The sequence below is a fragment of the Capricornis sumatraensis genome, chromosome 4 (genome assembly GCF_032405125.1).
Source record: "Capricornis sumatraensis isolate serow.1 chromosome 4, serow.2, whole genome shotgun sequence".
NCBI classification, from domain to species: Eukaryota; Metazoa; Chordata; class Mammalia; order Artiodactyla; family Bovidae; genus Capricornis; species Capricornis sumatraensis.
This window is the reverse complement of record NC_091072.1, coordinates 144040624-144052377: the sequence shown is the minus strand read 5'-3', so window position 1 is coordinate 144052377 and position 11754 is coordinate 144040624. Positions and strand designations below refer to the sequence as shown.

At 36.8% G+C, this 11754-nt stretch overlaps 1 protein-coding gene across 1 annotated transcript; it reads right to left on the bottom strand.

Annotated features, from left to right (window-relative positions):
• Nucleotides 1–430: 430 nt before the first annotated feature.
• CD69 (CD69 molecule) lies at nt 431–6621 on the bottom strand. Its single transcript, XM_068972228.1, has 5 exons — nt 6558–6621; nt 3712–3834; nt 2361–2560; nt 1791–1894; nt 431–539 (listed from the first exon to the last, which is right to left on the bottom strand). The coding sequence occupies exons 1-5, from the start codon at nt 6619–6621 to the stop codon at nt 431–433; spliced, it is 600 nt and encodes a 199-aa protein (XP_068828329.1).
• Between the last annotated feature and the right edge of the window lie 5133 nt (nt 6622–11754).

The window sequence follows — 11754 nt, the reverse complement described above, 5'->3', positions numbered from 1 at the left end:
ATACCACCATCTAATTCCTTCATACAGTACAAATGCATGAAGGGCATATATTGTTTGTAGTCATTCAACAATAAATAATAACTCTAAACCTAGTTATTTTATTATCTCTGAATCAAAAAAATATAAAGTGCACTCAAAAGCTTTGCAGTCATTTATCTCATCCTTGGACAAGATTTATCAGTCAACCTGTGACACTTTCAGATCATGGCAGGAGTACTCCATAATGCATACATGCCTGGAATTTTTCTCCCTTTTTTCCAGCCTTGTGTGGAAGAAAGTTTCCCAAATAATACAAAGGTTTGTTTGTTTGTTTGTTTGTTTTCACAAAGTCTTAATGGGAAACTTCTGACCAGAGAGCGGCATTTGCCCACACTTGTCACATTTCCTAGAGTTCCATGTTAAAATGTCTACAAGCAAATATGATTCCTCTTTATTTGGAGGGTTTGCTACATATCCAGTGTAAATTCTTGTCACATTCTGTGCTGCTGACCTCTGCACTGTTCAGAACTGCACAGTTCTCAGACCCCGTAAGGTTGAACCTGTCAAACAGTAAAGAAACCGGAATTAGTTTCAGCCCATCATTTCCGTTCAGTTATATGAAAATCAACTTTGTGGTGGTGGTGATAGCTTCTGCTTTTTTTTTTTTTTTTTTAAGCTGGAATGCATGAGGCAAGTACGCCAGTCAAATGATCACAGAACAATCTGTAGAGACAGTAGAGAATGATGGAAAAGAATAGTATGTGGAGAGAAGATACAAACATAAGAGAAAGGGGCTCCGTTCATTTGGCTGGTGTGTCACTACAGGAGTGACTCTTGTTCATTTTTGAGTGCACAAACCCTTCAAGAAACTTCCCAGAAAGTGCACACATTCAACAATCATGCATATTAGTTCATACAATTTTGCAGGGTAACAGCCCCTGGTGCCCATTTGTGGATGTGGGGCATACTAAAGATTCTTTTTCTAGAGATTGAAACTAGTTCTCTGAATCTCTCATTTTCATGAAACTAGAGACCTAGCAATTCATTCACATCTGAGTGACAAAGATTAACACTAAACTTATACAGCGTCCTTCAAACTTGAAAATGTACAGGTAATGGAAATAAAGTCAGCATCTTTAATTTTGGGGCAATTTTTTCTTTCAGATCCACAGAAGCTTCTAATTACCAATAGGTATTGGAAATATTGTTTTTTATCCCTGTGAATATGAGAACTGGGAAAGTTAAAAGTTAGTTCCCAAAACTAGCTTGTCAATAAAATACAAATATTAGATTGGAACTTTTTTTTTTACATCATCATAATTATACCTGGAATATTTGAATCTTATTTCACTAGAATTTACTGAGATCAAATTACTAGAAGTACTTATTGTATGAACTCCAAGCAGATAAAAAAGGATAATATTACTATTAAAGCCCTTCTTTAAGAATTCCATAGTTTAGCTGTCCTCAACTATTTTGGTATCAGGGACAAGTTTCATGGAAGATAATTTCTCCATGGACTGGGGCAGGGGGATGGTTTTGGGATGATTTGAGAACATTACATTTATGGTACACTTTATTTTATATATATATTTTTTATCAGCTCCACTTTGAATCATTGGGCATTAGATCCTGGAGGTTGGAGACCCTTCCCACAGAGTATAACATACTAAAGAGAATATTAAAGCTCTGCTTCTAAGAGCACAATCCTCATAAAGAACAACACTTAAAAAAAAAAAAACAGAACAGGAAAGCTGCCAGCTTTGGGAGCTGGCAGCCTTGGGAGCATAAAGAGATATCTTGAAACTCACCAGTTGTTAAATTCTTGGCCATTTGACCATTTCCACGTCTGACCAGCTTCATTTCTCAGCCCGATCCAGTGTTCAGCTCTACCCACATATTGTTTTAAAAAGTTCTTGAAGGAAGAACAAAGGAAGTGTATGTTAAACCACTCATCCTGATAAGTATGTAATAAATTCTGTTTCTCAAATCTGCAACTAGTAAGCAGTGTAGCTCAGCTAATCTTTTGTATTAACTCGATGAACAGGGAGGCCTGGAGTGCTGAGATTCATGGGGTCACAATGAGTCGGACACAACTGAGCAACTGAACTGAACTGAACTGAACGATTAATAGTGCTATGTGAGTTCAGCTCATTTGGATTTCTGATCTTTGAAGCTAAACACATCACACTTAAAGACTACACTGGACTCTCATTTGGACATCAGGCTGATCATGTGGTTTTCTGTGACTAAGTTTTCCCGGGTCAGAGACAGACAGAATATCTACACTTAGAAGGAAACAGAAGAAAATCACAGATTAGCTATAAAAAATAAAAAAGAATACCAATACTTTATGGAATTCTTTTTGAATGCTATCTTACCATGTCCTCTTTAGAATCAATGACAGCAAGAGTGGCATCGTGTTTGGAGCAAGAGTTTTGGGCCAAGGTCCAGTTCTTTGTTTTCTTGGAAATAAGATAGCATTTCCCCTTGTGTCCAATCCAATCATCTGAGCATGGAAACACATGGGTGTTTGGTGGCACTGATGACACATGTTGTCCTGGACAGTTGTACTGGCCCACTGTGAACATAAAAATGGTTTGTTTTAGCAACACAAGGAACCACGTACCCATAGGGTACAAAGTAGTTCAGGGATACTCTACTAGGTGACAAAGGAAGAGACGAAAGAAGATGAACTAAAAAAAAAATTTATGGAAGTATAGTTGACATACACTATATTAGCTTCAGGTGTACAGCACATTGATTCAGAATTTTTATAGGTTATGCTCCATTTAAAGATATTTAAAAAAAAAAAAAAAAAAGGAAGGTAAATTCCGTAAAGAGCAAGAAGGCAGTTTTTCACTTTATCTGATCTCTTATTGTACCTCATCATCATTGTATAAGTTCTAAGAAATAAGAGGGAGTCAGTTTGGTCAGAAAGTGGAGGGGAAGTTTAAAAATCTTGAAAATAGTCTTTTGATTCTAGTTGAAAACGGGTATAAGGTATTGGGGTTGGCTGAAAAGTTGGTTTCAGATAACAGAAAAGCTGAATTTTGTGGCCAGCCCAGTATATTATAAATTTCAATTAAGGTTTTGCATCTGATTACAGAGGAGAAATGATTTGAAGATGTAATAGATATAACTCTATATGGCAAGGTGGAGGAGAGAATATTAGCAGGGTAGCAATTCAGAATACAAAAAGGTTTATGGCTGGGGATGTGTCCTAACATTGTAAAATTTCATGTGCATATAAAACACAAATGAATCTTGGTATAGCTGTATGTTTCAAATACCATAACAAAACTAGCTCTTGGAAGCTTCTAGATATATTCTTAATTATCTCAGTTATCCATACCCACTATTGTGTGTCTTTTGAGATAAGAGACTGTCCAATTCCTAATTAATCTATGGCTTAGATATCATTTTTTAATCAACAATGAATGGGCAGCCCACATTTTTCCAGTTAAATATTGATTTGTTTAGAATCCAAATCAACCCCTTTTGTTCCAGAGTTAAATATCTTCTCACATGTAATTTTATCCCATGATGTTATATAAATCATAAACAATTTTTAATAGTTCTAAAGCATTAAAAACTAGAAAAGTATTGTATCAGTTATCTAAGGAATGTGGAACCATATTTTATATTTCCTAGGAAATTGACCATGTATGAAAAATGAGATGATCTAAGATTAATCAGAATTTTTGATGAACTCATGAAGTGCAGACTCACCTGATAGAGCAACGAGAGCTATGATGAGAGTGGTAATGAAGACCACGTTTACTACAGCACATGGGATAGGAACTTGAATGGATCCTTCATGATATGTTGCAGAGTAAGTCCCAGTGGCATGACCTGAAGAGAGAAAGTGGATGATTAGGCAGGCTATAGAAGTAAGAAAGAGACATTTGATTTTCTCTTGAGGCATTTAAAAAAATATTATATGTCTCCCTACTTTCTTATATAAAATGTATAAGTTACGTTTCCTCAAATTTTGAATAAGTTATTTTTGGCTAGAAATGAAATAATCCAGTCATAATAATGAGATTATAAAATATTTCCCCAAATATGTACTCAGTAGCTATGAAAATTCAACATATTTTATAATTGTACTCTTTAAGGTTTAACTAGACAGAGATGCTGCTTTCCTTCAAAGCAATTTACTATGCAATGGGTGTTAAGACAACATTTGCCTCTTCTGAACATTGTTTTTCCCAGCATAGGCCTGCTTTCAAATTTTCAAAGAGAAGACTTTACTTCACTCCTATCCGGTTCTATTTCTCTCAACTTGTTAAAGCATATCTTTATTTTCTCATCAGCATACAAATATTACCAGAAGCAGCGCTTGGCATTTAGGGTAGCAAGTTCAGAGCTCTCTGTCTAGTTTCACTTCTCACCATGTGAGACTCAATGAAGGGGCTCAAACTCAATGCAGGAACATCTCTGGCTCCTCAGCAGGTATCAACACATCCAAGTAGCTCACGGATGTCAGAGTCCATTGGCTTACCCAGTGGACTCACACTGTTGGCTTGGACACCCAGTGGGTAAGCTGTGGAGGTGATTCTCTGATTTTAAGTTATATCATTAGTTCATTAGTTAGGGCTATTGTTATTCACAGTTTGTTTTATCACCTAGGCAACAAAACACTCCCCTAAGAGTATACTTCCGGTTTGGTTACAAGCCCTGTCCATTAATGGAGAAATTTTAAAACAAATCCTCTAGTACATATTGAATCCTCCAAGGGTGGTGCTCAAAGATTGTTCACACTGATAAAGTTACAAGAGCAGCATAGACTAAATGTTCATAAATCAAATATTCAATAGAAGATTGGGATGATTTCAGGAAAAGTTCAGAATTCCTACAATTAATTCCTTCTTATTTCAACTATGCTATTATTGAATGGTTTTCTTTCTTTTTTTTTTTTTTTTTTCTTTTTTAATATACTTTTTTCTTTCAGGAAACTCAGCTGAGTCATCAAGTTATGGGTATCTGGTCACCAAAAATTTTGTGTGGTTTGCAATATCCACACTTGATTTTGTGTTCCTAAGTGAAAGATAGTTTTACCAGAGGCAGTGAATGCTTTTCTAAAGCAAACCACGCTAGTAGACACATATTCGGTAAACAACCCCCTCCTCTAGATATTTTCACCTCTGTTGTTCAGAACACATTCTTTGTTACTGGATAATTGGGTTTACAAGTAAACTCTAGTTCCTACCTTCTAGTGTTTGGGGCACCTCATTAACATGAGAGGAAGAGAGAGAGAAATGAAATAAGTCAAGAAAGTTCCACCAAAAAAGTTATTGGAAAACAATGGGAAAATCCTGGTGACAAGAGATGACAAGGTCTATGGATAGATTAGACAAACAGAAAAGGAGAAAAGTGATACAGCAAAGGTAATCATATTTTGATGAAAAATAAAAGAAAGGAATAAAAATGTCTGATTCATACAGAATTTGAAGTCCACAATTAGATGAAATAGAAAAGTGAGTGCCAAGGAAGTGATGCTTGCAAATTGTGGTGCTGGGGGACTCTTGAGGGCCCCGTGGAGTGCAAGATTGAACCAGTCAATCCTAGAGGAAATCAACTCTGAATATTCACTGGAAAGATTGATGCTGAAGCTCTAATACTTTGGCCACCTGATGCAAAAGGCCGACTCATTGGAAAAGACCGTGATGCTGGTAAAGATTGAAGGCAGGAAGAGAAGGGGGCAGCAAAGAATGAGATGGTTAGATAGCATCACTGACTCAAGAGACATGAATATACGCAAATTCTGGGAAACAGTGGAGGACAGGGGAGCCTCACATGCTGCAGTCCATGGGTTCACAAAGAGTTAGACACAATTTAGTGCCTGAACAGCAACAACAACAAATAGCAAAGTGAAATGGAGGGAAAGAGCACCCATGGGACTAGAGAAGACGATTGTGTTTTCAAGAATTCTTTATGAGGTTCTCACAGTAAATTGCCTTTGGACACTATAAATATTCAGATGCTTATATGGCTATTCTCTCAAAGTCTGGAAACCTGTGATCCCAGCAACTGGAGGATGTTTTCTTGAAAAAACAAGATAAAGCCCACGAAAAGCACACAATGGTACAAGGTTCAGCCAGTCAAGAACATAATTATTCATATGAAAAATAGAATTCTCTCACATAATAAATAAATTTAAATTTAAAAATTTAAAAAGAAAAATAGAATTTTTCATAAAGAGAGGCAGTGCTTCCTAGGGGATATCCAGATGGTTATAAAAAATTGTTCACTGGGCTAGGGAGGGGATTTTCTAATTAAATCTGAAAAACTGAGATGGTATAAAATAAAACAAAGAGATAGATCTTTAAGGAGTTTCTAAAATTCACCTTTGTGATTTCCTTTCATGTCTCAGGTATTCTGTGTTCACATAGATAAAGAAATATTTACTTCTTCCCACTTTCTCTTGTATCCTGCTCAAATGGAACATAGCCAAGTTTTTCCACAAAAGGCAAGCTTGATTTTCTCCCTAACTCCTGGTATATATCATAGATAGATAGATATAAACATAGATATAGATATTACCAGTATTTAGAGAAAAAGAATTGACCTACTTTGTTGCTCTCTTTTCAGGTGCAAGGAGCTGGTCTCTGTTGCAGAAAAATCTTCAGAATTCATCTTTATCCTTGTCACAATCACCCTGGTTAATCCCAGGTGGAGCCAACCTACAGTGAAATTCTCTGCTGGAGCTCTTGTTCTGTCTCTGTGTCTTTGAGATACCTCAACGTTTATATTCAGCTACGTTGTCTCCACCCCCTTCCTCTCACCTCCTAGTTGCTCAGATACTCCTGTTCTCTTTAATTTATGCTCCAGAGGTCCAGACAGTTTACAATGTGTTGTTGTGGTGAGCTATGGGTTTCCCCTGCCATCTGAAATGTGCTTTCTCACAAATGTAGGTGCAGTATGAAGAGGCAAGCGGGAATTTCCCAGAATCTGAGATATCCTTTTTAAATTTGTAGAAAACAAATTGTTTAGGAAATAGAATATCCAAGTAAAGAATTAAAAGTTAGAGATTCCTATATTTGAGATGGAAATAATTTGAAGAGTCATATTTCCCTGGAATCCCATTCATTCATTAAATCATAAGTTTAACAACTAATATTCATTGAACATCTGCTATGAACCCAACACCGTTTGGGGTTAGAAGATTTATTGTTGGCTAAAAAATTTAAGACATCTATCCTCATGGATCTTTCTCCAGTCTGGAAGTGTTTTACTTAGTGCACTATAAACTGGCTTTTAGAAATGTGCTGTTCACTTCTTCCCTGGGAACTAATTTCTTAAGTTATCTAGTTAGTAAGTTATCTAGTAAGTGGTTGCTTTAATGCAGGAAATAGAAACCTTGTGGCTGGAACTTCCTTTCTATGTTCTAAAATTGTTTATCTTAAATGATCAATTTCATTTATCTCCTCAATTTTCATGTTATATATTACTGTCATTACCCACTCCAGTGTTCTTGCCTGGGGAATCCCAGGGATGGGGGAGCCTGGTGGGCTGCCGTTTATGGAGTCGCACAGAGTCGGACACGACTGATGCAACTTAGCAGTAGCAGCAGCAGCAGCAGCATTACTGTCATTTGGACTGCCTTATTTCCCCTTAGTAATATCTTTTTATCCTATTTTTCTTCCATTTGCTAGATTAGAGTATAATAACTATAAAAATATATTACCATAGTATCAATGTCATCCAGGTAAGTTATTAAGCTCAATGCAAAATAAATGCAGAATGTCTATATCTGGTGATTTAAGGAGAGGATCAAAATACTGCTCTACTTAATAATTTTAGTATCCTCAAATTTTGTCATTAGTGTGACTTGAATAAAGATATTCTGTTTTCAGAATAAAGCCTTTGTGAAAATGTTATGGTCAAGTGTGTGGGAAATTGACATCTACTGTAGGCTTGGGCTTCTCTTGTAGCTCAGTTGATAAAGAACCTGTCTGCAATGCAGGAGACCCAGGTTCAGTTCGTGGTTTGGGAAAATCCCCTGGAAGAGGAAATGGCAAACTACTCCAGTATTCTTGCCTGGAGAATTCCATGGACAGAGGAGCCTGGCAGGCTACAGTCCATGGGGTTGCAAGAGTCGGACACTTAGCAAGTACACCACCACTGTAGGCTGCTGCTGCTGCTGCTGCTGCTGCTAAGTCACTTCAGTTGTGTCCGACTCTGTGCGACCCCATAAACGGCAGCCCACCAGGCTCTGCCATCCCTGAGATTCTCCAGGCAAGAACACTGGAGTGGGCTACCATTTCCTTCTCCAATGCATGAAAGTGAAAAGTGAAAGTGAAGTCGGTCAGTAAGTGTCCGACTCTTCGCAACCTCACGGACTGCAGCTTACCAGGCTCCTCCGTGCATAGGATTTTCCAGGCAAGAGTACTGGAGTGGGTTGCCATTGCCTTCTCCAACACTGTAGGCTAGTAATTACCATTTACTGCAGGCAGGTTAGGAAATTACCATTTACTGTAGGCTAATTAGATAATGCAAAAGGCTTGGGTTCAATCCCTGGTGAAGAACTAGGATTCTGCATGCCATGTGGTGTGGCTAAATATTTTAAAAACAGGAAAGCAAATACACACTTGATCGTCATTGCTATGTGTCTCTTCCAATGGAAAGCAGGGCTTTTCAACAGCGTAGTGGGTGAACACAGAAATCATGTTCCAGTTCTACCATTTTCAAATGTTTGTTTTCCTCTCTGATGATTTCCATGTAAGTGTGAAACTAATTTTTATAACTGGACACTGACTACCTGTGAAATTTGAATGTTGCAAAACAATTAGCAGATTATGAGCAGGAGAAAGACTGCAGTCTTAACAGGTCGATAACTCCAACAATGGTCCCTCTTGTTCCTCATGGGCCAGCTATGCTATCACTCTGTTCCTTGAAAATGATAAACTTCTTTTCATTTTATAGAAGGTACTTTTTCTTTTGTTTCCTTTGCTCTCAGATTTTCTTATAGCTATGTCTTTTTTCTCATTTATATTTACCTCACATGTGCCCAGTAAGATCTTCCATGAACACCTGCACAAATTATCTTCCATAGCCAAAGAATGCTCAAACTACTGCACAATTGCACTCATCTCACATGCTAGTAAAGTATTGCTCAAAATTCTCCAAGCCAGGCTTTCAAGTTGGTTTTAGAAAAGGCAAAGGAACCACAGATCAAATTGCCACCATTTGTTGGATCATCAAAAAAGCAAGAGAGTTCCAGGAAAACATCTATTTCTTCTTTGTTGACTATGCCAAAGCCTTTGACTGTGTGGATCACAATAAACTCTGGAAAATTCTGAAAGAGATGAGAATACCAGAGCAACTTACATGCCCCTTGAGAAATCTGTATATAGGAAGCCACAGTTAGAACTAGACATGGAACAACTGACTGGCTCCAAATAAAAAAAAAAAGGAGTACATCAAGGCTGTATATTGTCATTCTGCTTATTAACTTATATGCAGAGTATATCATGAGAAATGCTGGACTCATTGAAGCACAAGCTGGAATCAAGATTGCCAGGAGAAATATCAATAGCCTCAGATATGCAGATAACACCACCATTATGGCAGAAAGTGAAGAGGAACTAAAGAGCCTCTTGATGAAAGTGAAAGAAGAGAGTGAAAAAGTTGGCTTAAAACTCAGCATTCAGAAATCTAAGACCATGGCATCCAGTCCCATCACTTCATGGCAAATAAATGGGGAAACAATGGAAAGAGTGACAGACTTTATCTTTTTGGGCTCCAAAATCACTTCAGATGGTGACTGCAGCCATGAAATTAAAATATCCTTACTTCTTGGAAGGAAAGTTATGACCAACATAGACAGCATTTAAAAAGTAGAGACATTACTTTGCCAACAAAGATCCATTTAGTCAAAGCTATGGTTTTTCCACTCGTCATGTATGGATGTGAGAGTTGGACCATAAAGAAAGCTGAGCACCTAATAATTGATGTTTTTGAACTGTGGTGTTGGAGAAGACTCTTGAGAGTCCCTTGGACAGCAAGGAGTTCCAACCAGTCTACCCTAAAGGAAATCAGTCCTGAATAGTCATTGGAAGGATCGATGCTTAAGCTGAAGCTCCAATACTTTGGCCACCTGATGTGAAGAACTGACTCATTTGAAAAGACCCTGATGCTGGGAAAGATTGAAGGCAGGAGCAGAAAGGGATGACAGAGGATGAAATGGCTGGATGTCATCACTGATTCAATGGACATGAGTTTGAGTGTATGCCGGGAGTTGTTGATGGACAGGGAGGCCTGGCATACTGTGGTCCATGGAGTTGCAAAGAGTGGGAACAACTTTGAGGCTAACTCAACTGAGTCACTATTATCTCACTCTTTTAGTTTATAGAACATATCATCATCTGAGATTTTGTTTTTAATTTTTACTTAAATGCATATTTTTAAACCAGTAATTGTTTTGTTTACTTCCCTCACTGGGAAGTAAGGTCTTTAAGAGCAGGGACATGGCTGTCTTTTACAACAATGCATCTCTAATACCTAGAATAGAGCTTAGAACACAGGAGTTCAATGAATACTTGCTGGATGGATACATGAAATAATGTTTGTGACAATCAACTCAAGCACTTGTTAACCTATGCAGATTTGCAGATATACAACTCTACTGGACTTTGGCTTTGTTATGTGTACAATGAAAATATTAGTATCCAACTTATAAGGCTTTATAAAGAAAACATCATAAATGGGGAAATTAGTTTTCTACTACTGTGTTTGTATAGATTAGGCCTTTAATAACTGAAGGAATAACAGTTTGATTCAGATCATGGGAAAGAAAAATTCCTCCTTTGATAGAAGATGTTAACAGATAATAACTGAGCAGTCACAGTATAGTTGCTGATATGCTGTAATGTGACTCTTGTCTGTCTAGACTGCAGATGAGAAAGTTGTAGTCTCTTATAACCAACTCTAACAGCTTTTGTGACACTAAAACACTTTTTTGTGTTCAAGCTTTTTGGTTTCTTCAGTCATAATCAGGTGAATGGATACTATACATATATACTTATATAAACATGTTTATATATATATGCACATGCATACTTTATACATATATATTTATGTATAATGTATATAATAACATATGTATACTATATGTACTACATGTTATATACACTATGTAATACATATAATAGATCATCCATATATATATATGTATTATATATGTACTATATGTTACATGTGCCATTGTACATAGAAAACCAATGTCTAGAGATCTTATTTTATGAAAATAAATGTCTTTAAATGTTATAACGTTGATAAAAATCTGTTATTTTTGTTCTGAAATCATTTTTCTCTATTTGTTTTTTATGAAAGCAGTATTTTGTTGAAATTAATGCTTTTAGAGGTGGGAGTAATCCGACACTGAAGACATAAAAAACAATCAAATTAACAAGAACATATGCTATTGATGGACTTCTTAGGTGTATCCACTGGCCCTCATACTATTCAATACTTAATTGAATACCTCATACTTGATATAATTCAAGTCTTCTGCAATAACTTGAATTTCAGTGCAAAATTAGTTTTTTTTTTTTATTACTCCTCCCTTCCCTTCTGCAGTCGACTTTTTAAGTGTAAGAAATCTGCCTTATATCTGAGAAAGCAGTCAACTTAAATCCATGCAGAGGTGTGAACAATGAATAGGAGTTACCAAGCACAGTTCTGGTTGATACCTGTTGTCGTGAGGTAATTATTAAAAGCATATAGTTCCTCTTGCAAGAGTGTCTTCCCATGTGAATTCTGTTTATA

Excerpts from the sequence above, each read along its gene's own strand:
- CD69 (XM_068972228.1), bottom strand. The coding sequence starts at position 6,621 with ATGAATTCTGAAGATTTTTCTGCAACAGAGACCAGCTCCTTGCACCTG. Across the intron at positions 3,835-6,557 it reads CCTGAAAAGAGAGCAACAAA|GTCATGCCACTGGGACTTAC; the intron begins GTAGGTCAATTC and ends TTCTCTCTTCAG. Across the intron at positions 540-1,790 it reads GGCCAAGAATTTAACAACTG|GTTCAACCTTACGGGGTCTG; the intron begins GTGAGTTTCAAG and ends ACTGTTTGACAG.